This window comes from Lactuca saligna, chromosome 4 (assembly GCF_052625555.1).
Source record: "Lactuca saligna cultivar CGN05327 chromosome 4, ASM5262555v1, whole genome shotgun sequence".
Taxonomy (NCBI): domain Eukaryota; kingdom Viridiplantae; phylum Streptophyta; class Magnoliopsida; order Asterales; family Asteraceae; genus Lactuca; species Lactuca saligna.
This window is the reverse complement of record NC_136420.1, coordinates 10,468,927-10,495,300: the sequence shown is the minus strand read 5'-3', so window position 1 is coordinate 10,495,300 and position 26,374 is coordinate 10,468,927. Positions and strand designations below refer to the sequence as shown.

Here is a 26,374-nt window from a genome sequence, read left to right as displayed (position 1 = left end):
AGCAGCATTTTTACCTTCAAAACAAAGCAAAACAACTCTTTAGGTTAATTAAGACATTTCATCAAACACCTAAACTGCACAGATAAACAATCTACAGCTAAGAAATACTTTTTTGGGTTTCAAAACTAATTAAATTTTACCAACATCAACACTTGCTTGACCAATCATCTTCGTTTGATGGATGCTTTGGTTTCAATTTGGCGACCTGATTCAAAAAACCATTGAATCAAAAGATAAATGGAGGAGAAAGAGAAAAAAAAAAAAACCCCAGAGAGGTCGTAGTGTTAATATCCGTTTTTAAAAAATAAAAAAAATGCATGGGTGCTCTTTTATGCTGTAACTAAATGTAACCCTAAATACTAGAGTAAATTATGTCTTGTTTATTGTACATGTTACATTCTCCGCAACATATATTCCGACCCATGTATTTTCCTTTGTTTTACAATTTTGGACTAATTTCTTTTTCAAATTTGGTCTAAAGCTTTTTTAACAAAGTTCCCTAACATTTTTCATTCATCTAATAAACATTAGCATTTGAGAAAAGTTTGGACATGTTTATATTAATGCACAAGTATAATAATGCTAGTTACAACTTATTATTATACAAGCAACATATTAAATCATTTGTTTATTCTTTTTTTTTGGAACAGTTGAAGAAGAATGTTATAAATATTTTGAATATAAAATGCTATAAATGTTAACCAAAATGAAACAAGTTCAGATTTTCAAAACACAAATCTCAGTTGGTTAGTTTTTTAAAATGCAATGTCTTGATACGAAAATAATTAAATGTACAATGTCAAAAATATTGAACTATAAATTGGCAACCGGAATAAATAAAATAAAAAAATAAAAATAAAAAAAAAAATAAAAAACTTATTTTGAAGGCAAAAGGTCTTGTATTTTAAGTAATCAGCCAAGTAGAATTTGGTATCTTACCTTGGCATCATATATGGTCATTTAGTTTTTTTTTTTTTCTATTTGCTCTTGACTGCTTCAGTTATCCTATCAAATAAACAAATATTAGTAATTGAAATACATAAATTAAGATTTGTTTAGCAGCTTACAATCTTTAGAAATTCATATAACATGGGGAATAACCCTACAAATACAAAGCGATTTCACTGCTTAAAAAAGTAAACTTTTTTTTTAAAAAAAATTGAAAATATGATGGGTAGACTATTCAAAGTGTAATGTCATAGTAAGAAAAAAAATTTCAAAGCATAAATGCCCTAATAAGAAAAAAAACAATGCTATAGTTGGGTGGACATCTAAAACAAAGATGAAAGTCGTAATAATAAAATGGCTGACACTATGCTATAAATAGGTAGATTTTTCCAAAGTATCATGTCATAATAAGCAAAAGTTGCAAGTACAAAAGTGTAATAATAGAAAGAAATGAAACTACAAATAAATGGAAGTAAGAATTGGTGTCCACTTGTAGAACATATTATAGCAAAATCATCAAAGGGTGAAATGTAGAGCAAAAGAAGAGGGTATTACATTAAGAATATGAAATCTAGAGTTGATAAAAAAAACACTACCATTGAACAAGAAAAATGTACATTGATTTAGGCAAATGTCTCTCAGTTTGATGACTGAAACAAACTAATATCAAATCCTAACCTTCGTGAGTGTAATAAAAAGAAATGAAACTAGGATGAAATGACCATAACCAAAGCCACTTGTCCATTTTTTTTTGCATAAAACACAGATAAATGAAAAAGTTGCTATTACAATATATAGTGTAATAAAAAGAAATGAAACTAGGGTGAAACAAGGGTGATGGACCTGAAACCATAAAAGCAAGTTTGTCTTGTCTTTTATTTTGTTAAATACTAATCTGTTTGTCCCACATAGCATAGGAGATGCACTCTTGCCTGAAAGATATAATATCAGACATATTATATATTCTTTAAAGTATGGAAAGCTATCTAAAAGGCTCCCTCCCTTGTGCTGAATTTTTTTTTATATATATAGTTACCTTTAAGTAATGTTTGCCTCTTCGGATTAAATGCAACATTAAACAATCTTTCTCTATGACCACTGCATCAACCACAAACATAACTGAGCATCAACAAGCCATACAAATTGAAAAATAAAATAAATTTATCATCCCCATATCATATACTTGGTTATATAATCAAGGAACACTTAAGAACATAATAGGTCATATACATTGCCCATTAAGTAAAAAAAAAAAAAAAAAAAAACATCAGTTTTGTATGCATGATGTGATTAAGTACAATAAGGAAATCATTATCATGAACTTAATTCAGACAGAAGATGAAATTTGAGTTTCTTACTCCTTGATAAAATCCAACTAAGCCACCATAGTACACCAATAGCACAACTTCTCAGAGCACAAAACTTAGAGAGCAGTGTAAATTATACATTTGGTCCCTGATTGTATAGCTAATTTATGAATTTGGGTCCTTATTATAACATTTCTGGTCCCTGTTCCAAGTAAATTGGCTATTTTTTGTAAATTCGGTCCCAAAATTATTGTCAATTTATAAGAAACAATGATCAAAAAACTTATAAACCTCAAAAAAGAACCAAAATTTAAAAAATCAGCTACACTTAGAGACCAAAATTTTAAAAATACTTAAAAAAATATAGATAAATCATTTAAATACTGTATTTAATTATTGTTTTGATATTCAATAATAAAAATTATCTATTAAAATAATAATATATGGACGAGTAACAAAAATTGCTAACAAAAAAACAAGATGAAACCCAAACTTTATTTAAGATGATTGTCTTAGTAACAATAAGATGCTTGTTCAAGCATAACACAGCTGAAGGAAGAGGTTTCCGCAAAAAAATTATTTTCTTTTTTAACAATATTCTCATATATAATATTTCTAATCACAAAAGAGAATTGATTATTACCTCATCAGTTATGCAAAGGTAAAAACTGACATCCTCTTTATATTGACCACTTGTATTTAATATTTCAACCCACAAAAGACCACACACCATGTGGAATTTCGCTAACTAAAAGCACATTTAAAAAAAATAAATAAATAAAAGAATCAACCAAATAACAAGAATCTTTTGTAACGAATTACTAGGTTACAGAATACAGTTAGTCTGAATTATGCCATGTCATCCAACAATTTCAAGTTATCCTACACGAATGAAAAAACAGTAATCAAGTCATAAAGAAACAGCAGTTTTGCCATGATGTGATTTAGTAGAATAACAAAAAAATCATTATCATGAACTTAATTCAGAAAAAAACATAACATTTTTGTTTCTTACTCTTTGATAAAATCCAGCTGAGCCACCATAGTACGCCAGTATGATCTAGTTGAAATAAGTCCCCTTACTATGCTAAAAAAGGAATAAGTTCACTTATAGTAAGAAATAATTCAACTATACTAGACTTGAAAAGAAAATAAAAAGCATGAGTGAATGTTTCAAAATATTTTTGTAGCAAAGACAATCAAAAAACTGTTTCAAATATGCAAATGCATCTGAGTGTATGTTAAAATAATTGGAATGGAAACATAACTTAATTAAACAGAAACATAAAACTTTATGCACAACTTTAAGTTATAGAACCATAGCACACTTCTGAGTTAAAAATACTAACAAATACATTATCTTTCCGTGAGTGAATCTCTGATAACCCAATAAGTTATTTAGTATTCTAATTTTGCTTGTGGTTATTTACTTATCTCTACGTAATTTTATCCAGAAACATTTTTACCCTCAAAACAAAGTAAAACAACTCTTTAACTTAATGCAGACATTTCATCAAACACCTAAACTGCATAGAAAAACAATCTATAATTAAACCATACTTTTTTGAATTTCAAAACTACTTAATTTACCGACATCGCCACTTCCTTGACCAATCATCTTCGTTTGATGGAAGCTTTCATGCTTTGAATTCAATTTGACGAAAAATATTCAAAAAACCAACAAAGAAAAAAATAGATGGAGGAGAAAGAGAAAGAAACCCAGAGCGAAAAAAGACCTGTGCTCTTTTTCTTGATCGATGATGACCTTGAACCGAACTGACGGATGAATCCAGTAATGAAGAAAAGAGACCTGAAGAATCTTGGCCTATTGAAAATACCTAACAAAAACAAAAATAAAATCAATAATACAAATAAAGGAATCATGAACGTTACCTAAGAGACGAAGAGGGAAACGCAGAGGATTCTTGAACGCCGGAAAATGAAAGAAACAGGAAGTGGTGCTGTCGCTAGAAGAAAAGAGGAGAAGGTGGCGCCTCCAAATAAAACCCTCTTCCTCTTCTTCTTCTTCTTCTTCTTCTTCTTCTTCTTCTTCTTCTTCTTCTTCTAAGAAACATGTCTCCGGTGGCGTTTGGAGAACAGCGGATGAGTGAAGAAGGTATATATTAAGCGCCAATAGACCGACCCAACCCTTTCGACTTCCGGATTCCAACGGTTCTTTTTTATAAACCTAAATGCCAATCATAAGATAACGTCTTCCTAAATTACGATACTAACAAACAAAACTTTTCCATTTATCTTAAGCCACATGACCCTAACTTTTGACTTTTACCATTTAAACAGTAAATTTATCCTTTATTGTAAAATTGGTATCTTACTCTCTCATTTTACATGTTAAGTTTTAACCATTTTTTTTTATCTAATTTGGTCCAATCCTCTTTTAGAAAGATTTTCAAATATTTTTTACTACTTTCTTTTTATATATATTTCTTAAAACTTAGCTTTTTTAGTTATTTTGTTACAACTATTAAATCATTTTTATAAAATTAGTTATTTTACTTAAAAAATGGTTTGTGTTGTATGCATGTTTCTAAAATTCCTTTATTATTATAAATTACAATTCATACTGTAAGTCTTTCTTTTCATTTATCACCTATTTTTTTGTATATTAAAATAAATCATTGAAGTCTTACAAGAAGGATGTTTATTTTCGCTTCGACTGTCAGCTACGGGCTCTCCATCTCTCCTAAACTTCTCCTGGGTTTCGGCCCGAGCTGTATGAGGCAGAAACTCGTCCCACGTACGGTTCGGAGGCCGAGCCCCTTCGTTTCTTGTATTTTACAAAAAATAATTTTTACAAAATTTTAATTTTTTTTTATCAAATTGTTTTTATAAAAGTAGTTTTTTTAAGTCATTTTTTTACAAAGATTTAGATCTTCTGTTTGAAACATGTATTTTAAGATTTTCCCTGTATTTACAAATATATTTTTTCAAAAATCAACTTCTACTTTTTTACATATTCATTTTATGCGTGTCTAGTTGTAAAAATATATTTAAAAAGTTCTATTTTTTAACATATTTGTTTATAAATAAATAAATAAAACTAAAAGTGCAGCTTAAGGGAATACACTTTCATGCTATAACTAAATGTAACCCACCTTTTATCGTAAATTACAATTATATCTTGTTTGTTGCACACGTTATATTTTTCACAACGTATATTATACATCATGCAATTTCTTTTGTTTTACAATTTTGGAACAATTATTTTTTTTTCAAATTTTTTCCAAACCTTATTTTTTACAATTTTTCCATAACATATAACAAAAGAATTTAGCATTTGACAAAATTATAGACACATTTGATAGTAAGTTTAAGCAAAAGGGGAAAATGGATGATATCATTAGTTTCTAATTAACTTTTTCTTTATACACACACAATTTATCACTATACACAAAGATAATATTACTAGTCACAACTTATTATATAATCAACATATTAAATCATTTCTAAAACATATAAATTTGATTAATTCTATTTTTTATTATTAAAAACTTAAATTTATCGATAATTTTATTTATCCATAGTTTCTATTAATGTTTTAGGTTGCATATTATAATGTTTAAATAAACTAATATTTGTATGTATTTGTAGTAATCTTTACGTTTTAATTAATTTGTTTTAGATTTCATAGAACATCATTGTTAAACTAAACATTCAACACAAAACATGTATTCAAATAAACATCAATTCAAAAGCTTAAGATGTTTATATGTTATACATTCTTCATAATATTTGTGTGTAACGTCGACACTATAGCATAGAGCAATCAACGATGGAACTTTGTATGGTCATAAGTCAACATTTCTAAAAACGACATACAAAATCCCCTACACAACACACTGATGTGGTACCCTTACAATACTAGTACGTATTTGAAGCTCTCATGTGACATCCGTAAGTTAGGACTAAATTGTAACATCTCGGAAATTAGGTATATTTATTATCTCTTGAAATTTTATCAAAAATGACACATTTGGTCCGTTGAAGAAAAAGTCTTTTGGATTAGGTCGTATGTAGGGCATACATATAAGTGTGTGCAACATACTCATGTAGTGTGCATGATCACGGATGGCCAGCTAGTACGTTGGGTGTACATGTGGTACGCTGAGCATATTAGCCCGGACTCCAAACCCTAATTTCATGGGTTACTCCCTGCATAAAGAATATTAAGTCCTTTTTTGGTCACCCTTATCAGCCTCCAAACCTTCCCTAAACCCTAATCCCGAGTTTGAGTGTTTGTGTGAGCCCTGCAAGTTCATTTGTGTTTTGGTGCATTTAGTTGAAGGAAGCTTGAGAAGAAAAAGTGGGTGTTAGCAAGCTTATAGATCCAGAAAGCTCCCCTCCTTGTGCAACATATTCAGCTATAAAGTGTGTACCTTGACAAGTCTTTCATTAGGTCTCTATGTTTGAAGTTTTAAGAGTTTTGTCCCCAAAGATTGGACCTTTATGAGTTTGGGGCACTCCAGGGGTTTGTAGTTGTCCTTTCATCTATTATGGGACTTGTGGATTCATAAAAATGGTAGCTTGATCGCTTCTTTTGGTTCACGCATGAGCAAAATAGCTTAGAATGTGTTGGGAGTTTATGAATGTTGCTTTGGGACTTTTTTCTAGTCATGCAAATGCTTAAAGTTGATAACTTTATGATTTTAGACGTCTTACAATGGTCGGATCTACGTTTGGGAGTAATTGTATAAAGGGTTTAAGACACAAGTTGGTAGAAAGGGGAACAGACGGAGTACATTGGGCGTACTCCTGGCTAGGGGTGAGCATGGTGCGGTTTAGTGCGGTTATTCGTCCAAAACCTCACCACTAACAACAAATACGGTTAATCAATTTTCAAAACCGCTTTGTGCGGTTATTTTGTGGTGTGGTTAGACAGTTATTTTTGCGGTGCGGTTTTGTTTATTTGTGTTTTGGTTATTAACCGCATGGATTTGGTGCGGTTATTTTTTGTAATTTTTAACCGCAGTTTAGAGTTCAAACGGTTTTAAGAGTTCAAACATATTATTTGTAGTAATAAAAACCATAAGGTATAAGACAATTAACTTAAATCACAAAAGACAAATATCTTAAAAACGTCAAATCACTAGTAATTAACAACAAACATATTAAAATTGTCAAATTTAACCATTTTCTAAAGTTAAAAATAACAAAAAATAAACACTTTTGTCTCCTAAAATTTCATCCTTATTTCACTCATGAAACTTAGCTTAATTTTAATATTTAATATATTAATAATTAATTAAATTCTATATAATATATGCGGTGAAGTGTGGTTTTTTGCGGTTTTTAAAAACTAATAACCGCACCACAAATTTCTAGTTTTTGAAAAACGTAAAACTTCACCATCGGTTTTTATTGCAGTTGTAGTTTATGCGCTTTTTGCAGTTAATTTTAGTTGCAGTGCGGTTTTTGCTCATCCCTACTCCTGGCTACACCCCACACAGTCCCAACCTCGTCATTTCACTGATCCGGTAGTTCAAGTGCTAGGTTTTCGTGTCGTCAGTTTCAGGTCACTTATTCTTACATGTGTAGTAGGATATTTCTATTTATGATGACCAGTTGGTTCTAGCTATTTTGGTTATGTTATGCTATTTATATGTGACTGAGGTTGCTGATAGCCAACCAGAGTTGCTGATAACCCACAGGGCGTATTGTTAGCCCGCTGAGACTGCTTGTAGCACCTGGTTTCCGGTATGTGAATTTTATTTGAGCATTGCCCTATTTTAGCCTTGGACTCGGCGAGTCATAAGGTCCGACTCGCCGAGTAGGGACGAGACTCGGGACACGTTTAAGTGGGCGACTCGGCGAGTCCATATCCTGGACTCGGCGAGTCACCGCTGTTGGATGAAACCCTAAGTTTCAAGGGTTTGCACCCTATTTAAACCCTCATTCCGCCCCAACTCGTCCCCATTCACCCCCAGAACTCCCCCAACATCGTTTTCCCTTATTTCCTTGAGAGATTGAAGTGTTCTTGGTGTGTTCTTGAAGGTTTTGAGGAGAAAGAGGAGTAGATCAAGAAGAGGAGAAGGAGATCAGCCATCTTTGTGTCATTTCAACATTTTCCTTGAGGTATATCTCGTTTTTCCCCTGTTTCTATGCTTAGGATTTCATTTGGGACACTCTTGAGCAATTCTTCAAGCTTGTTTGTGCTTAATGATTCGTAATAAGTGGATTAACCTTTAGATCTAGGCAAGATTGAGCTCCAGGAGCTCAGGTCTGTGAGCTTTATGGCCCCATGTGGCTTGTTCATCCTAGATTTACCCTTTTGAGGCATTTTGCACCCTAAAATCCACATTAGTGAATATCCACACGTAAAGTTGGAAACTTTACGTGTGATTTGTGTCCTAGAAGTCCAGATCTATGAATGGCATGGACTGAAATCGAGTAAATCTGTGTATTTGGTGGATGCATGGTGACGACTCGGCGAGTCTGGTCGCGAGTCACCGATTTGGTCCCTTCCTGATGTGTCGAGTTGAGCCGTGAGTCACAGGGGGTGACTCGGTGAGTTGGGAGCTGAACTCACCCATGTTAGGACTCGGCGAGTTAATGCCCTGACTCGGCGAGTCCAAGGCAATCTTCATAGATCAAAAACAGACTCGGCGAGTTGTTCATACAACTCGGCGAGTCTTAGCATAAAGTGTTCTTCGGATGAAGATGAACTCGACGAGTTGTTCATACAACTCGGCGAGTAGGATGAAGGAGTTGAATGACAGTTAGAAGGTGAACTCGTCGAGTCATAGCCCGACTCGACGAGTAGAACCAGGGACCCAGGACAATGGTTTGCTAGGGACTCGGCGAGTGGTGATCCACTCGGCGAGTCGGGTCAATTGAAAGTTGACTCTATCATTGGCTTAGAGCTAGACCAGGGGTAAAATGGTCATTTTACCTAAAGGACAGTTAGCAGTGTTTGATTGAGTATGTTGTGGGAATTGCAGCCGGAGGACTCCCGGAGCAGCAGCAGTCAGTTAGTTCCCGATCAGTTCAGCAGCTACTTTGAGGTGAGTTACCTTACAGTTGTTGATTTATATGTGGCAGGTACTTCACAGGATCGCGGGAAGGCGAATGTCTGATTGTACACGCGTGCTGGGAGATTTACTACTGGGACATGTTTATGAACTCTGATAATTATGATACTGGTTGTTTTAGGATAATTATGTATTTGATAACTTGGTTGTGAAACACTGATTTTGGTAATTTAAAAATGAAAATTTTGATCTAGAATTTGAGGTGTTACAATTCGGTATCAGAGCCCTGGTTTGAGGGATTTGGATGAACCTCTAGGTGATTTCAAACTCAAACTAAGGATCTAAAAAATTTTAAAAACTTAACAAGGAGTGAAGATTTTTACAAGAGGAAAACCCAGAAAAACATTATATACAATCAACCAGCGTTGGAGCGGTAGTTTCCCAAAATACCACACTTTATATTATGAGTAGTGCAAAGCAAATATATCTATACTATGAGCTTATAGACTTACATGCTAGTTGATGGTAGGCTAAGGAATCTTACGGGAATAGGATGATAAAGTTACTTGATTTGTGATTCTTTAGTCTAGAAGTTTGTTCTTGTGAGATGATTTGTGATAAAGTAGGAGACTCATAATCCTTACCCTTATAAGTCATATTCCCTGCAAAGATGTATGCAGGGGGGACTTTACTCATATCATGTAGTTAAATTTTAATCTTTACCCTTATAGTCTAGAAGTTTGTTTTACTTGATTTGATTTATGATAAAGTAGGAGACTCATAATCCTTACCCTTATAAGTCATATTCCCTGCAGGGGGGGACTTTACTCATATCATGTAGTTAAATTTTAAGGGAATTAAGATCTAATTTTGAAGTTTAATCATATAAAATGAATAACAATGACAACAATGACTGTTAAAGGACATTTCTCAGACAGCCATGGATTTGAGCTTTAGCTTTTATAAGGTATCGACGTCTATTATGTCAAAAGAAAGTATTATCTTACTACAATAATAAACAATCTAATAGAACATACATACATACATTACAAAAAACTAAAATAATACTTCAGAGGAATAGGTCATTTCCATAAATAGTATTATCCTTGAGGTTTGTTATAATTGTTTAGACTTTAGATCTTCAAAGTATAATGTCTAAGTATGTTCGATTTTCAAAGTGCAAAAAGTTGAAAGTACAATGTTGAAAATATCTTGAATATAAAAAGCTATAAATGTTAACCAAAACGAAACAAGTTCAGATTTTCAAAATATAAGTGTTAGTAGGTTAGATTTTTTAAAATGCAATGTCTTAATAGAAAAACACTTGAAAGTACACTGTTGGATTTTGAAAGTACAATAACTTAAAGGAAAAATAGTTGTCGAAAAAATTAAAGCTACAATGTTATAATTGGCAATATGTTTGATTTATCAAAGTATAGTGACTTGATAGGAGAAATAATAAGATTAAATTGTCTTAATAGAAGGTTTTTAGACCTTAGCATCTAAATAGCATTCAATTACAATATACAAAGTCATGAGGAAACATGGAAAAGATTTTTTTTTATTATTACCATACTAGACATCTTGCATGTATATTATTAAGTAATCAGCAAAGTAGAATTTGGTTTCTTACCTTGGCATCATTTTTGGTCATTTAGCTTTTTATTTCTAGATTTCTATATGCTCTTCTTGACTGCTCCAGTTATCCTATCAAATAACAACAAATTAGTAATTGAAATACATATTTTAAGATTCGCTTACAATCTTTAGAAATTCATATAACATGGGGAAGAATCGATGTGTTGATAAGTGTGGAGCATTAGGTGACCCTAATAACAATCCGTGATGACAATGTTTTTGTTGTTAGCCAAAACTACACTAAGATTAAAATCGAGTAAAAATGATAATAGAACATCAATACATGATTTAACTTGATAAACAAACCAACAAACTACATTATGTTAAACAGAACACATTCAGACCATGACTAATCCAAGATTTTGACCACAGTTATTTTATTAGTAAAATGCAAATCAATGAAAGAGAAACAAGAAAAAAATAAATAAATAAATAGGTGCCGGAGTCTTCCATGATCACACATACCCACAAAAAGAGATTTGACTAGAACATTGTGATCTGATAAAATTGGTTATTCATAAAAAGGCTGATTGAATCTGAAATACATTCTTAAACGATATAATTTCTTGTCTTGTCATTTTGTTTCTCCAAGGATTGATATAATTTCTTTTAGTTACAGGGGTGTTTGGAGAGCGTGATGGATTTATATAAAAACTCATTTACAGAGCATACCTTTAGATCTAATTGCAATTTCCTTCACCATTGTATCTTTCAACAAGTACTTTAAAGATTAAATTATTACATCTTACCTACCAATAAATAATCTTTAATCGGCCTTCTACTATCCCCTGAAAAAATCTTATAAATGTTAGTCATAAAAATCAACTCCAGGTTAATTTATTTAAATGCATGCCACAAGAAGAAGAGAAGAGAAAGGAAGAACTATTATTGTTTTCCATAGTACGATGTCTAAATAAGAAAAAGTTGTACGTACAAGACTGTAATATAAAGAAATGAAACTAGGATGCTATATATAGCCTGTAGGTGAAATCCATAAAGGAAGCATTTTTTCATTTCTGCCAAAATCTTAGGTTGCCCCAATTTTGGTTATAAAACAGAAATAAATGGAAGTAAGTTCCATGACATCAGGAGACAAGGGTGATGCACCTGAAACCATTAAAGCAAGTTTGTCTTTACCAATTTGTCCCACATAGCATAGGAGATGCACTCTTGCCTGAAAGATATAATATCAGACATATTATATATTCTTTAAAGTATGGAAAGCTAGCTAAAAGGCTCCCTCCCTTGTGCTGATTTTTTTTTTATAAATAGTTACCTTTAGGTAATGCTTGCCTCTTCGCATGACCACAAACCTAATTGAGCATCAATAAGCCATACAAATTAAAAAATACATAAATTTATCATACCCGTCATATCATATACTCTGTTACATAATCGTGTAACATAACAGGTCACACTCAATTCCACCATCATCTCATCCAACAATTTCAAACATGAATGAAAATACATTGCCCATTAAGTCAAAAAGAAACAACAGTTTTGTATGTATGATGTGATTAGTTAGGTACAATAAGGAAATCATTATCATGAACTTAATTCAGACAGAACATGAAATTTGAGTTTCTTACTCCTTGATAAAATCCAACATATATATATATATATATATATATAGGTTTCGGCGTGTACCCAGCAGGTAGCAGTTCCGGAAAAAAAAAAACAGAACCAGAACCACTTAAGACAGTTCCGGTTCCGGAACCGGCGGTTCCAAGGCGATTCCAGTTCCTGTACCGAATACCTGGTTCTGATACTCACCCCTAATTGCAGTCCAATCCATGAGGAAGGTCGAGTCAGGCTCTAAAGAATCACGGCGGCGATGCATTAATTAAAATGGTTAATGCACGGCGTTTGGCAGTCTGTGAATGGTGTCGGCTAAGGATCCACTGTATAAAGTTTGTTGGTCTTTTGGTGTTTGGATGCGTTGTGGTCCTATTTCGTATACATGTCTCAATATATACTCAAACCTCAAACTTAAGTATACCCCCATCTTAAAGGATCAAAGTTCATGGGCTGAAAATTTGGACCTTCAATGTCAAATATGTTGTTTTTAACTTTTAAATCCTTAGGAAATACTACAAGAACTAATCAAACAGGAAGATGAGAGATACTAACAATTCAGACAAGTGAAGAACCTTAAGTTTATCTAATAAAGATTCAATTTCATAAGCTATCATCTATCTCATCATCTCTTCATCTATGTCAATATTGTTTGACAAATCTGAAAAAAAGAAGGTAAACACTTGTCAAACAGGTTCAAGTACTCATGGAAACCATAAACAGCTACAACTTAGCAGTTCAAAGCATGTATGTGAATCTTGTTGTTCATGATTAACAACACTTGTAATAAATAGAAACCTACTTACATTTATTTGTTTACTACAGTATCCTACATACAAGTCATTATTAATAACCTTTCAACAAGCCATTAACATAAACAATCCATAATGATTAACATTCTCAACAAACAACTCTTTTTGTCTAGTCCTCTTGTTCCAATTTCATCGTATGGATGCTGCAAGATCACTCCCACTACATAACTTTTCATGCAAATCAATCGTAAAAATCAAAAAGTAAACGATTTTTTGTACCATAATTCAAGATGTTAACAACTTTCGATTGCATTTACAATTTAATATTAGGTATTTTTTTTATTAGACATCTTAGATGTATGTTAAGTAATCAGCGAAGTAGAATTTGGTTTCTTACCTTGTCATCATATATGGTCATTTAGTTTTTTTTTTCTATATGCTCTTCTTGACTGCTCCAGTTATCCTATCAAATAAACACATATTAGTAATTGAAATACATATTTTAAGATTCAAGTACTCATGGAAATCATAAACAGTCCTTGAATCCTTTGTATGTTGCTACAACCTAGTAGTTCAAACTTCAAACTTGAAAGCATGTGAATCTTATTGTTCATGATTAACAACAATTGCAATATATAGCAAACTACTGACACTTATTTGTTTACCATAGTATCCTACATACAAGTCATTATTATTAAACTTTCAAAAAGCTATTAACATAAACCATCAATAATGATTAACATTCTCAACAAACAACTCTTTTTCTCTAGTCCTCTTGTTCCAAGTTCATCGTATGGATGCTGCAAGATCACTCCCACTACTTACACCAACAAAACTAACCCATGAGTGTTTCATGCAAATCAATAGTAAAAAGCAAAAGTAAACGAGTCTTTGTACCATAATTTAAGATGTTAAAAACTTTTTAGAAGCAATGAAGTATGTAAAACTCATGGAAATGTTGTCTAGGCTAAAAATCAATGGACAAATAGGTACTTTTAAAGTTTAAACTTTTCTAAAAGGGAAATATTGTAGCTTTCATGAAAAGTGTTGTAGTATTTAAACATCTTATATTTTTTTTTGCTTGTTGATCAACTCATCAAGTTCAGGGAGAGCAAGGAACAAGCATGAAAGAAAACAAAGGTTCAATTTTGATGAGTTGATAGGATGCTCGATATGTTGTATTTCTTCTGACTTTTTTGTCCTTATCATCTACTCAAAAAAAAAAACCCAACTTACTAATCTTTTTAGTTTTTTGTTCATGTTTTTTTTCAATTTGTTGGCACCTTGGATCTTAATTTAGTTTTAGTTGTAGTTTTATTTTGGGTTTTGGTTGATTTGAGTGAGGTATTTTAGGTTTAGATGATGAAGGAGAAAAAGACGAGGACAGAGTAGTCATTTCACTTGGACTTCACAGACATTTTCTAACACCATCAGCAGTTCAGTACCAGGGACAGACCTTACAACAAAACTGTACTTTTTCGACAACTTTTTCAAGATGAAAACCATAACTTTTGAAATATCAAAAGGACGAAATTGTAATTTACTCTATAAATAGCAGTGGCATGTTACCCGGAGATAACCAAGATGAAAATTGTATGTAGAAGGAGTAATACTATTGTCTGTCCCCTGGGGTATCCAAAAAATATCATTTTCCAGCTAAATACTCTGCAACATGAAATTGCAATAAATATAATATGGAGGGCAAAATAGACATTTAGATGTCACTGGTTTTTGATTGTCTCCTCTGTGTGTATGTTGAATCATATCATGTCCTTAACAGATTTAGTTAACACTAGCCAAAAGGGTAAATGAGTAAATTGTACCAAAATATAAAAGCCTCTTTTTCGCAAGTGTTCCACTCCCTCATCCAATATTCTCTTTTTTAATGCATCTGGATCTGTGGCTCAGCCTTCATAATCATCAAAGGGTGATGATTGTTACTTCCCTAAAACGCACCGATCCATATGCCAAATAAATCAGTAATCAATCGGTAGAAATCATGAAAGATTAAAAACTCAAATCAAAGGGTGATGATTGTCAATGTTGCATATAAAAGTAAACACTCCACTTTCATGTCTTCAATTTCTTTGGAAGATCGACATTGTACCTGTGTTCTACCAATAACACTTTAAGAAAATACAAGACATCAGGAGACAAGGGTGACAAACCTGAATTTCCTTATCTGATTTCTGCAATTTTTATCTCAAAGTTATGTCATTATACTAAAAAACAAAGATCAAAAAATTACAAACCTCATAAAGGATCAAATCTTAAAAAATCAGCTACACTCATGGGCCAAAATTTAAATATTACTAAAAACAAAGATAGATAAATCATTCATATATTGTTATTTAAATACTGTTACAAAATCATTGATATTCAGTAATGAAATTATGTATTAAAGTATTAACATTTGATCCAGAAACAAAAATTGTCACCAGAAAGAATGAGATGAAATCAATTAGACTACCTGTGCATTATAAGCAAGCCTCTTCTGCTGATGAAACCAGATAACAGGGCTTGTCTTCAAGAGACTGTAAAACAATTAAAAAAGAGTAGTTACACATTTGTTAAAATAATTCTTGTGCTTAATTCCATCCTACAAATGCAACAAAAATTTTGCATTGCCTTTCATTGATGACTACAAACCACAATTTCCAACACATGTTTACTTCCCAGATCAAACCTCCAACAAAAGTAAACCACCTGCATCCAAAGAGGGTAATAACGTAATTTCAACCAATTCAGTGTACAATATCAAAACCTTGATTATTAGTCAGTTCATTAAGAACTAACTTTGCAATACAATCACTTATCACCAACCAAGGGTCAAAAGAGAAATATATTTTGCCTTATGGCATAAACAAATGCATATGAAAACCTCATAGATGTTAATAACAATGACAACAAGATCAAATTATAGCACAGAAGACTGTAACTTAAAGGACAAAACTAACCTTTCTCAGACAGCCATGGATTTGAGCTTTAGCTTTTATAAGGTATCCAAAGATAGTATTATCTTACTACAATAATAAACAATCTAATAGAACATACATACATACATTACAAAAAACTAAAATAATACTTCAGAGGAATAGGTCATTTCCATAAATAGTGAAGAGCCTTGTTTGATCCTCTCTCTCTGTGGCATATTGAGTTGGATGAATTGTCACATTATCCTTGAGGTTTGTTATAATAATTTAGATCTTCAAAGTATAATATCTAAGTATGTTAAATTTTCAAAGTACAATGTTCAAAATATTTTGAATATAAAATGCTATAAATGTTAACCAAAACAAAACAAGTTCATAATTTCAAAATGCATGTCTTAGTAGGTTAGATTTTTTAAAATACAATGTGCTAATTAAAAAAAAATTAAATGTACAATGTCTTAAAGGAAAAATAGTTGTCGAAAAAATTGAACTACATTGTTATAATTGGCAACATGTTTGATAAATCAAAGTATAGTGACTTGATAGGAAAATAATAAAATTAAACTGTCTTAATAGAAGGTTTTAGACCTTAGCATCTAAATAGCATTCAATTACAATATACAAAGTCATGAGGAAACATGGAAAAGATTTTTTTTATTATTACCATATTAGACATCTTGCATGTATATTGCAAAGTAGAAGTTGGTTTCTTACCTTGGCATCATTTATGGTCATTTAGCTTTTTTTTTTCTATATGCTCTTCTTGACTGCTCCAGTTATCCTATCAAATAACCACAAATTAGTAATTGAAATACATATTTTAAGATTCGCTTACAATATTCAGAAATCCATATAACATGGGGAAGAATCCATGTGTTGATAAGTGTGGAACATTAGGTGACCCTAATAACAATCCGTGCTGACAATGTTTTTGTTGTTTGCCAAAACTACACTAAGATTAAAATCAAGTAAAAATGATAATAGAACATCAATACATGATTTAACTTGATAAACAAACCAACAAACTACATTATGTTAAACAGAACACTATCAGACCATGACTAATCTGAACAAAACCTTTGAAACAGGGCAAAGCATAACAGAAATGACCATAACCAAAGCCACTTGTCCATTTTTTTTTATTTTTGCATGAAACATAGATAATGAAAAAGTTGCTATTACAACAATACTGTAATAATTAAAAAGAAATGAAATAAGACACAAATAAATGGAAGTAAGTTCCATGACATCAGGAGACAAGGGTGATGGACCTGAAACCATAAAAGCAAGTTTGTCTTGTCTTTTATTTTGTTAAATACTAATCTGTTTGTCCCACATAGCATAGAAGATGCACTCTTGCCTGAAAGATATAATATCAGACATATTATATATTCTTTAAAGTATGGAAAGCTATCTAAAAGGCTCCCTCCCTTGTGCTGAATTTTTTTTTTATATATAGTTACCTTTAAGTAATGTTTGCCTCTTCGGATTAAATGTAACATTAAACAATCTTTCTCTATGAGCACCATATGACTAGTCATCTGGATTCATAACACTGCAACAACCACAAACCTAATTGAGCATCAATAACCCATACCAAATTGAAAAATACAATAAATTTATCATACCCATCAAATCATATACTCTGTTACACAATCATGGAACACTTCAGAACATAATAGGTGTCACTCAATTCCACCATCATCTCATCCAACAATTTCAAACATGAATGAAAATACATTGCCTATTAAGTCAAAAAGAAACAGCAGTTTTGTATGCATGATGTGATTAGTTAGGTACAATAAGGAAATCATTATCATGAACTTAATTCAGACAGAAGATGGAATTTGAGTTTCTTACTACTTGATAAATTCCAACTAAGCCACCACAGTACACCAATATCATCTGGTTGGACCTTTCATACAACAAATGGCATTTGATGGATACAACTTAATTTCAAGACTTCCACCAGCAACATTTGCAGTCAGGTTTCAAGATTTGATGTTCCATTGGAATCTTTATCTTTTTGTGCCTTTTGTCTCTGATAGGTGAATTGCAAGGGTTATCTGTCACAAAAAGATCAGCAACTCAAATGTCAAAGTAATTGATTAGCAACTAATAAAAAATTTACCCATTTGAAATATAATCTGTGGAAAATGGGTGAAACTTACAATATGCAATGCTTGTACAAAAGCGTGATACACATCATCCGGACCTGATTGGCATTAACTGCAGTCTGATACATTTGAAGCCTAAAGAAAGACAGTTTATGTCAAGTTTTTATATTGAAAAGCTTGCCTATTGTAAGTACCAAAAATGTAATATTACTCTAAAAAGATTGATAAATTTTTGTACCAAAAAATTTAATTATTGTTACAAAACCATTGATATTCAATAATGAAAATTATCTATTAAATACTAATAGCAAAACAAAATTATCTATTTAAATATTAATATATGATCAAGTAACAAAAAAAATCCAAACTTTTTTAAGATGACTGGTTTGGTTGAAAGAAAATGTAACAATAAGATGCTTGTTCAAATAGATACTTGTAAATTTTAAAATTTTCTAAAAGGAAAAAATTGCAAATTCCATGAAACTGCTGTAATCATGTAAACATCTTATACTTGTAGTTGCTTGTTGATCAACTTATTTAACATCTAGGTGACAACCCAGGTACCAAACATGCTATGAAACCATGAAATAACTGGAATTACACTACCTGTGCATTATTAGCCTCTTCTGTTAATGAAACCAGATAACATAACAGGGCTTGTCTCCAATGTCTTGAGCTGCACATACCATAACCTTTTTATTTTTCAAAGAGACTATTTATTAAACAAGGAAAAGAGAGCACTTACATTTGTTAAATAATTCTTTATCTGGATTTTGAGCTTAATTCCATCCTACAAATATGCAAAAAAAAATTTTGCATTGGCTTTGATTGATGACTAGAAGCCACAATTTCCAACATATGTTTCATTACCACATCAAACCTGCCAAGAAAAGCATAACACCTGTGTCAGAATCATTGATATTTGATAATGAAGTTTATCCATTAATAGTAAAACAAAATTATCTATTGAAGTATTAATATATGATCCAGTAACAAAAATTGCCACTACAAAGAATGAGATGAAACTCATACTTTCTTAACATAATTGGTTTGGCAGAAATAAATGGTAATTATAAGATGCTTGTTCAAAAATATCACAGCTGAATGAAGAGGTTCTTGCAAAAAAAAAAAAAAAACGAACTTTTTAAATAAATAAAAAAAAAAAAGCGGACTTTTTAATACAATAGGTCTCAGTTATGCCATGTCATCCAACAAATTCAATACAGTGTAAAGTTTTAATTTGTTCCCCATTAAGTCAAATAGAAACAGCAGTTTTGCCATGATGCGATCAAGTACAATAAAGTTATCATTATCATGAACTTAATATGGAAACAACATAAAATTTGAGTTTCTTACTCCAACTGAGCCACCATAGTTTGCCAATATGATCTGGTTGGACTCTTCATAATTTGTTGGTGTAACTGAAATAAGCATGGGGAGTACTACAACAAATTAATGGTGACACAATTGGCATTTACTTACACATCTGATGGATGGAACTTAATTGTGACTCAACAAAAGGTTTTGAAGTTACCTGAGCAATAGGTTCACAAAATGATACACTTAACCTTTAACCCCACCCAGTTGTTGATGGAAGAGATGGGATATATCAACCTCATCTAGCCCTTCAACCACCTATATATATATATATATATATATATATATATATATATATATATATATATATATATATATATATTATAGGTGGTTGAAGGGCTAGATGAGGTTGATATAGCTTCATTTCAATAAAGAATCTTATCAGTCAATATGAGTTCTTGAAGGTTGTAGCTTCATTTCAATAAAGAATCTTATCAGTGCAACCAATAAGAAATGAACCAAATGATTAACTGTCAAAACAACAGAAGTTATCAATTAAGTGAGTTCATAACAAATCAAGAACAAAGAAAAAAAAAAAGCACAGGTGAATTAAGAGATAGAAACCTCTGGTGTCCACTTGTATAACATATTGTAGCAACAAACATCATCTGGTTTTGGTGGATGAAAAGAAAAGGGTGATGGATTGGTTGTTACTTCCTTCAACTTCTCTTCAAGAACAACATTGTACACTTGTTCTACCACTTCCATTACAATAAAATCAGTAACTATGGTGTGGAATGTAGAGCAAAACAAGAGGGTTCACATTAAGATGAAATCTAGAGTTGATAAAAAAATAAAAAAAAACAACAACCATGAAACAACAAAAATGTACGTTGAATTAGGCAATTGTCTCTAAATTTGAAAATTTGAACAAACTAATATCAAAATTCTAACCTTCATGAGTGTTCTCCAAAATAAGGACCAAATATGAAAAAATCAGCTACACTCAGGGACCAAAAATCTTATATTACTCTAAAAGGATTGATAGATAATCATTCTTATATTATTAAGGAATCATTGATATTAGATAACGAAAATTATGTATTAAGTAGTAATAGTAAAACAAAATTACATATTAAAGTAGTAAGATATGATCTGGTAACAAAGATTGCAATACCTGATAGCATTTCTTGTACAGATCAGAGATGAAATCCATACTTTCTTGGCTAAAAGGAAACAAGTTACTGAACAGGAAAGCATTGTAACAGATGAATTTATACCTCAACATTTAATTGTCGAACATCTCATGCATATAACATCTCAATTTGAACTTATATGGAGCCTGTAGGGTTGAAGTGCATATAACATCTATTAGATGGACCTCTTTTTTGTAACCTTATATTCAAAAGACTGATTTCAATTATAAATTAAGCAATAACAATGCACTTTCTTACCTTGGCATCATATATGGTCATTTAGTTTTTTTTTTTTTTGACTGCTCCATTTATCCTACCAAATAACCACAAATTAGTAATTGAAATACATAAATTAAGATTCGCTTACAATCTTCAGAAATTCATATAACAATCAATACATGATTTAACTTGATAAACAAACCAACAAACAACAATATGTTAAACCTAACACAATTAGTAAAATGCAAATCAATGAAAGGGAAACAAAAAAAAAAAAAGCATTATTAGGTGCTGGATTCTTTCATGATCACATACCCACAGAAAGAGATTTGACTAGAACATCATGATATTCATAAAAAGGCTGACAGAATCAAACTTGCAATTTTTTCTCTAAATCTAATTGCAATTTCCTTCACCATTGTATTTGTATCTTTCAAGTTTTACTTTAAAGATTAGTTTATTATATCTTACCCATGAATATAATCTTTAAGCGGCCTCCATGTATGAAGCCAAATCATGCATCCTTCTTCATCAATTACTTGTCTCCTGACAAAATCTTAGAAATGTTAATTTCAATGCATGCCAAAAAGCAGAAGAGAAGAGAGTAAGGATTATTATATTTATACATAACATACGTTTGCACTTCATCTCTGTAGTACACATACAAATTACACCAACAGGGTATGATGGTTGATCATCGGATGTATATTTCATCTTAGGAACATCCACATCTGAAACAGGAACATCATTCATTAATATTGGTTTAAATGCAAGAAATACTAAAGTAGTTTCATTTTTCCAATTATAGAATTGTGGTTGAAAAAATCTACCCAGTTATAGCAATGTCATAAAGTATGTTAATCCCATCATTTCTTAGAGATAATACACAAGCATGACTGCATGAGTTTTAGGAACATAGGGGTATTTCTGGAAACACATAAACATGGTATAGACTCATATCTTTTGTAATCAGTGGATAGAAGGCAGTAATTTGATAAAGCAAGTTCTCATAATCTCGTAACAGAAAGGCATAATCACCCAACACCCTTATTTGAGATTCAATGGAAAGCTAAATAAGAACATAAAAAGCATCAACTGTTTTATAGTTTTAAGGGTTAAAACATACGTGTTCACACTTTTGATTCTCAGGGGATCTTCTTTTCCTTTTCTCCACCATAACATAAGCTCTTTATGTGGTTTCTAAAACCTTTTCTTGTTGCAGAGTAATGAATGGAATTTGTCAAACAAGTTGAAATTAAGAATAACAATCAATCTCAGATTAACGTATGGAAGTGGTTCACAAAATACTTTTGAAATGAATGGAATTTGTCAAATGAAATGGAAAGGATTTCAATTCTATTCTTTTGTTGTTTTGTGTTTATTTTAAAAATCTATCAAAAGAATTGAAGTGCAGTATGTTAAAATGACTGAAACACCCTTTAGTGGTTTTTTTATAAAATAACAGAATTGCTATATACCAAAGAAGATTTTATTTATGATATTAAACACTAACTATATACACATCAAACATACATACTCTAATTTCATAAACATTAAACAAAAAAATAAGACACTAATGGTGAAACAATTAGATAGAAAATGGATTAAAAATATTTTACAAAATGACTAACAAAAATGGATGCAAAAGACATAAGACATGAGAATAACTGGAATGCAGATGCAATTACACTACCTGTGCATTATCAGCCTCTTCGGTTAATGAAACCAGATAACATAACAGGGCTTTTCTCCTATGTCTTGAGCTGCACATACCATAACCTTTTTATTTTTCAAAGAGACTATTTATTAAACAAGGAAAAGAGAGCACTTACAATATTCTCATATATAATGATTTTATTCACCAAAGAGACTTGATTATCACCCCATCAGATATATAAAAGTAAACATCAGGATCCATGTCAGTTGAAGAAACAACAAAAAAGCCTGCACATTCATTTGGATATTAAACAAGTTACTTAATAGGAAAACATTATAACATGTGATGAATGTTATGAACATCTATAAACAGATTTGGTTGTGGAAGTGGAACATCTCATGTATTTTAATTTAATTGGAGAGGAAACATAACTTAATTAAACAGAAACACACAACTTTATATGAAACTTTTAGTTAGAACCAAAGTACACTTGTATTTCTAATTGAGTTAGAAATACAAACAATAAATTATCTTTCACTAATTGAATTTCTAATAACTCAATAAGTTGTTTAATATTTTAATTTGGTTTGTGATTATTTACATCTCTCTACATAATTTAATCCAGCAACATTTTTACCCTCAAAACAAAGCAAAACAACTCTTTAGGTTAATTAAGACATTTCATCAAACACCTAAACTGCACAGATAAACAATCTACAACTAAGAATACTTTTTGGGTTTCAAAACTATTTAAATTTTACCAACATCACCACTTGCTTGACCAATCATCTTCGTTTGATGGATGCTTTGGTTTCAATTTGGCGACCTGATTCAAAAAACCATCGAATCAAAAGATAAATGGAGGAGAAAGAGAAAAAACACAGAGAGGTCGTGGTGTTAATAAAAGCTGCAATTAAGTAAAACTACGTCGTTAATATACCTTTTGTACAGTGTTTGAACCTTTTAGCGATGATGAAGCATGCTTAGAAGAAAAAAATTAGTTTCGTGACATAAAAAGTTGCCATACACTTAGCCTAAAACACGTCACGTCATTATTGAAAAGATACAAGTAAACACTATACCTAGAAATCAGAGGAAAAAGATCTATACTCTTTTTATTGATCGATGATGATGGCAAACCAAACTGACCGATGAATCCAGGAACGAACGAATAATGAACGAAGAGCGACCTGAATAATCTTCTTGGCCTATTGAAAATACCTAACAAAAACAAAATCAAAGTCAATAATACACACACACAAAAAAAAAATCAATAAGTTTAACTAACAGACGAAGAGGGAAACACAGAGGATTGTTGAACGCCGGATAATGAAAGAAAGAGACAACGGTGGTGTCGCTGGAAGAAAAAAGAGAAGAAGGTGGTGCCTCCCAATAAAACCCTCGTTCTTCTTTTTCTTCTTCACTGAAACATGTCTCCTATGGTGTTTGGAGATCAGCGGGATGACTATGAGTGAGTGAAGAAGGTATAAATTAGGCGCAATACACCGACCCAACCCTTTGGACTTCCTAATTTCAACGGTTTTTTTATAAAACATTTCCAAAATTAAAACCTTTCCAAAAGTCAAACGAGTAACAAAATCCAAAATTAAAACTTTTCCATAATTAAAACGGGGATTCTAAACACATGGTTAAAGTTACCAATCGAATCAAATCAAATAAATATTAAAAAAAATATATAATAGTTAGTTTCAAAAATATTTACTAAATTAGTGTTTTTTTTTTTATTTTTCTTTTATTTCAGTTTTTCTCATTGTTATTTTTAATTTAAATATCTTTTTTTTCGGTTTTTTATTATCTTTTTTAGTTTATTTTTTAAATATCAATGTTTTTATTTTTTTAAATATCAATTTTTTTTATTGACGCTTAACATAAATGCTTTGGCAGTATTTATACAAATTAAATAAAACATTTTCAACATCAAATTTTAGCCATCTTAAATTAAAACTATCATTACACATACAATATTCTTTAAGAACTAACGTGCAAAAATTTCAATATTATACGTACAATTTTTTTAAGGTAACAAATAATTCCAACATTATTAAAAATATATATATATATATATATATATATATATATATATATATATATATACATCATAATTAACTTGAAATTGAAGTTATGGTTGTATTTGAATTTTCGACTGCTAATTAAATCTTAAGACTATTACTTTGGGGTTGATTTGTAGTGAGCCAAAATGATTAGTGCTCTACAGTAGAAGAACTATAATTCGATTTTCAGTATAATCAATTACTCATTTCAGGTTGTTATATAATTAGTGTTATACAACACTTATTTATTTAAAGGACAAATCATATAAAAACCATATAGTTTTTTTTTTTTCACTAGCTAGTTTTACGGGTTAACGATTATTTTTTTACCATTTCAATCATACAACTTTGAGACGTTTCTCCAAGTCGGTTATTATTTATGACTTTGTGATATTAAGTATAACCATTATTCTTGTATCTTTTATTTTACAAGGACGTGTAAGAACGAAGACAAAATTACCTCCTCGGGGACCTCAACTATAATTCAATTGATTATTAATTGTTTTTAAACGACTATTAATCTAAGTTGGAACTAAGTAAAATTTCTTAGTCATGTTGAATGAGTACAATCTTTTTTATTCCCAAATAGTTTTAAATTTGGAAGCAATTCATTAAATAGTGATTGTGGCCAATACGTTTTTTTAAGAAGTGAGTAGAAATTGGATGTATAACGATAGTTTTAATTTAAAATTGCTAAAATTTGATGTTTAAAATGATTTGTATAATATGTATGAATAATGTAATAGCATATATTTTAAATTAATATTAGAAATAAGGTAAAAAAATTTAAAAAAAAAACTTACATTAAAAAAAATAAGAAAATAGTAAAAAATTTAAATAAAAGAAAAAAGTAAAAAAATTGATAATTAAAATAAATAAAAAACATAAGAAAAACTAAAAAATAGAGGAAAAATGAGAAAAATACTAGTTTGGTAAATATTTTTCAAACTACATTAAATCGGTAAATATTTTTTTCAATAACCTTATTTTGGTCAAAAACTCATCCATCCTAATGTTTACTTTGCTTTTTTTTTAAATTAAATATTATTTTTATTTTTATGTTTGATTTAGACTAAATAACTTCTATATCAATGTTTATAATGTAATTTTAGTTTTCAATAATTATTACATGTATTTTCCTTTCTATTTATTTACGTTATAATCTTTAAAATAATATTTGTTATAATATCTTAAGCCTTTTAACAATATTGAACCTAGTTTTAAGTTGAAAAAAAATAGATTTTTTTACCGGTATAACCTCTCAGTTCAATTAGTTTTTCATTAAACCAAAAGGTTTCTTTCTTTTTAATTACATCCGCGTTTTTTTTTTAATAAGTGACATTTCTATTTAACCAGTCAAATAATTTGTTCTAGTTTTTTAAGGTCTACAATCCGACCTCAAGTATTATTGATTATTTTATTTTTATTGGATTCAGTTAATTACGAACCATGTTGTGTCATGTGCTAGATTTGCCACTGATATTTATGAGTGTACCTTTTCCACCACTTTACTTTTTAAAATATTACTTCAAACCTTTCACTTTGAATTTAAAAAAATGTTACTTTGACCTTTTTATTTTCTAAATTTTCATGTTTTACCTCGTATTATATAATAGATAAAACATAATTATAAGCATTGAATTTTGTATGTTGA

At 30.7% G+C, this 26,374-nt stretch overlaps 1 protein-coding gene and 1 long non-coding RNA gene across 39 annotated transcripts in view; both read right to left on the bottom strand.

Moving 5' to 3' along the window:
- The window catches only part of LOC145041201 (uncharacterized), a 29,985-nt gene extending 10,089 nt beyond the window's left edge, over positions 1–19,896 (bottom strand). For 5 of the 30 annotated variants that reach the window (XM_078989165.1, XM_078989163.1, XM_078989169.1 and 2 more), the window contains exons 1-25: positions 19,794–19,896; positions 19,616–19,680; positions 19,005–19,139; positions 18,866–18,935; positions 18,314–18,394; positions 18,003–18,208; positions 17,771–17,886; positions 17,606–17,697; positions 17,414–17,502; positions 15,838–16,923; positions 15,033–15,743; positions 14,779–14,874; positions 13,607–13,672; positions 13,013–13,118; positions 12,159–12,924; positions 11,990–12,056; positions 11,636–11,670; positions 10,878–10,951; positions 4,149–4,443; positions 3,992–4,065; positions 3,271–3,342; positions 1,985–2,046; positions 1,792–1,880; positions 940–1,005; positions 141–205 (exon numbers count right to left, since the gene is read on the bottom strand). In XM_078989165.1, coding sequence (XP_078845291.1) covers positions 3,316–3,342; positions 3,992–4,065; positions 4,149–4,443; positions 10,878–10,898 — 417 coding nt within the window. In that variant the 5' untranslated portion in view covers positions 10,899–10,951; positions 11,636–11,670; positions 11,990–12,056; ... (13 more) ...; positions 19,616–19,680; positions 19,794–19,896 and the 3' untranslated portion in view covers positions 141–205; positions 940–1,005; positions 1,792–1,880; positions 1,985–2,046; positions 3,271–3,315. The other 25 variants (XM_078989164.1, XM_078989175.1, XM_078989166.1 and 22 more) reach the window with 25 other exon arrangements.
- Positions 19,897–19,967: 71 nt separating this feature from the next.
- Positions 19,968–24,169, bottom strand: LOC145041199 (uncharacterized). Of its 9 annotated transcripts, none has more exons than XR_013679995.1 (13): positions 23,937–24,169; positions 23,731–23,869; positions 23,589–23,630; positions 23,410–23,474; positions 22,824–22,935; positions 22,685–22,754; positions 22,118–22,198; positions 21,627–21,722; positions 21,463–21,537; positions 21,031–21,085; positions 20,754–20,918; positions 20,201–20,337; positions 19,968–20,106 (listed from the first exon to the last, which is right to left on the bottom strand). It is a non-coding gene; the product is annotated as an uncharacterized LOC145041199 (long non-coding RNA). The 9 variants fall into 9 exon arrangements; XR_013679996.1 differs by having other exon boundaries at positions 22,685–22,770; positions 23,589–23,608; XR_013679993.1 differs by having other exon boundaries at positions 23,589–23,608.
- Between the last annotated feature and the right edge of the window lie 2,205 nt (positions 24,170–26,374).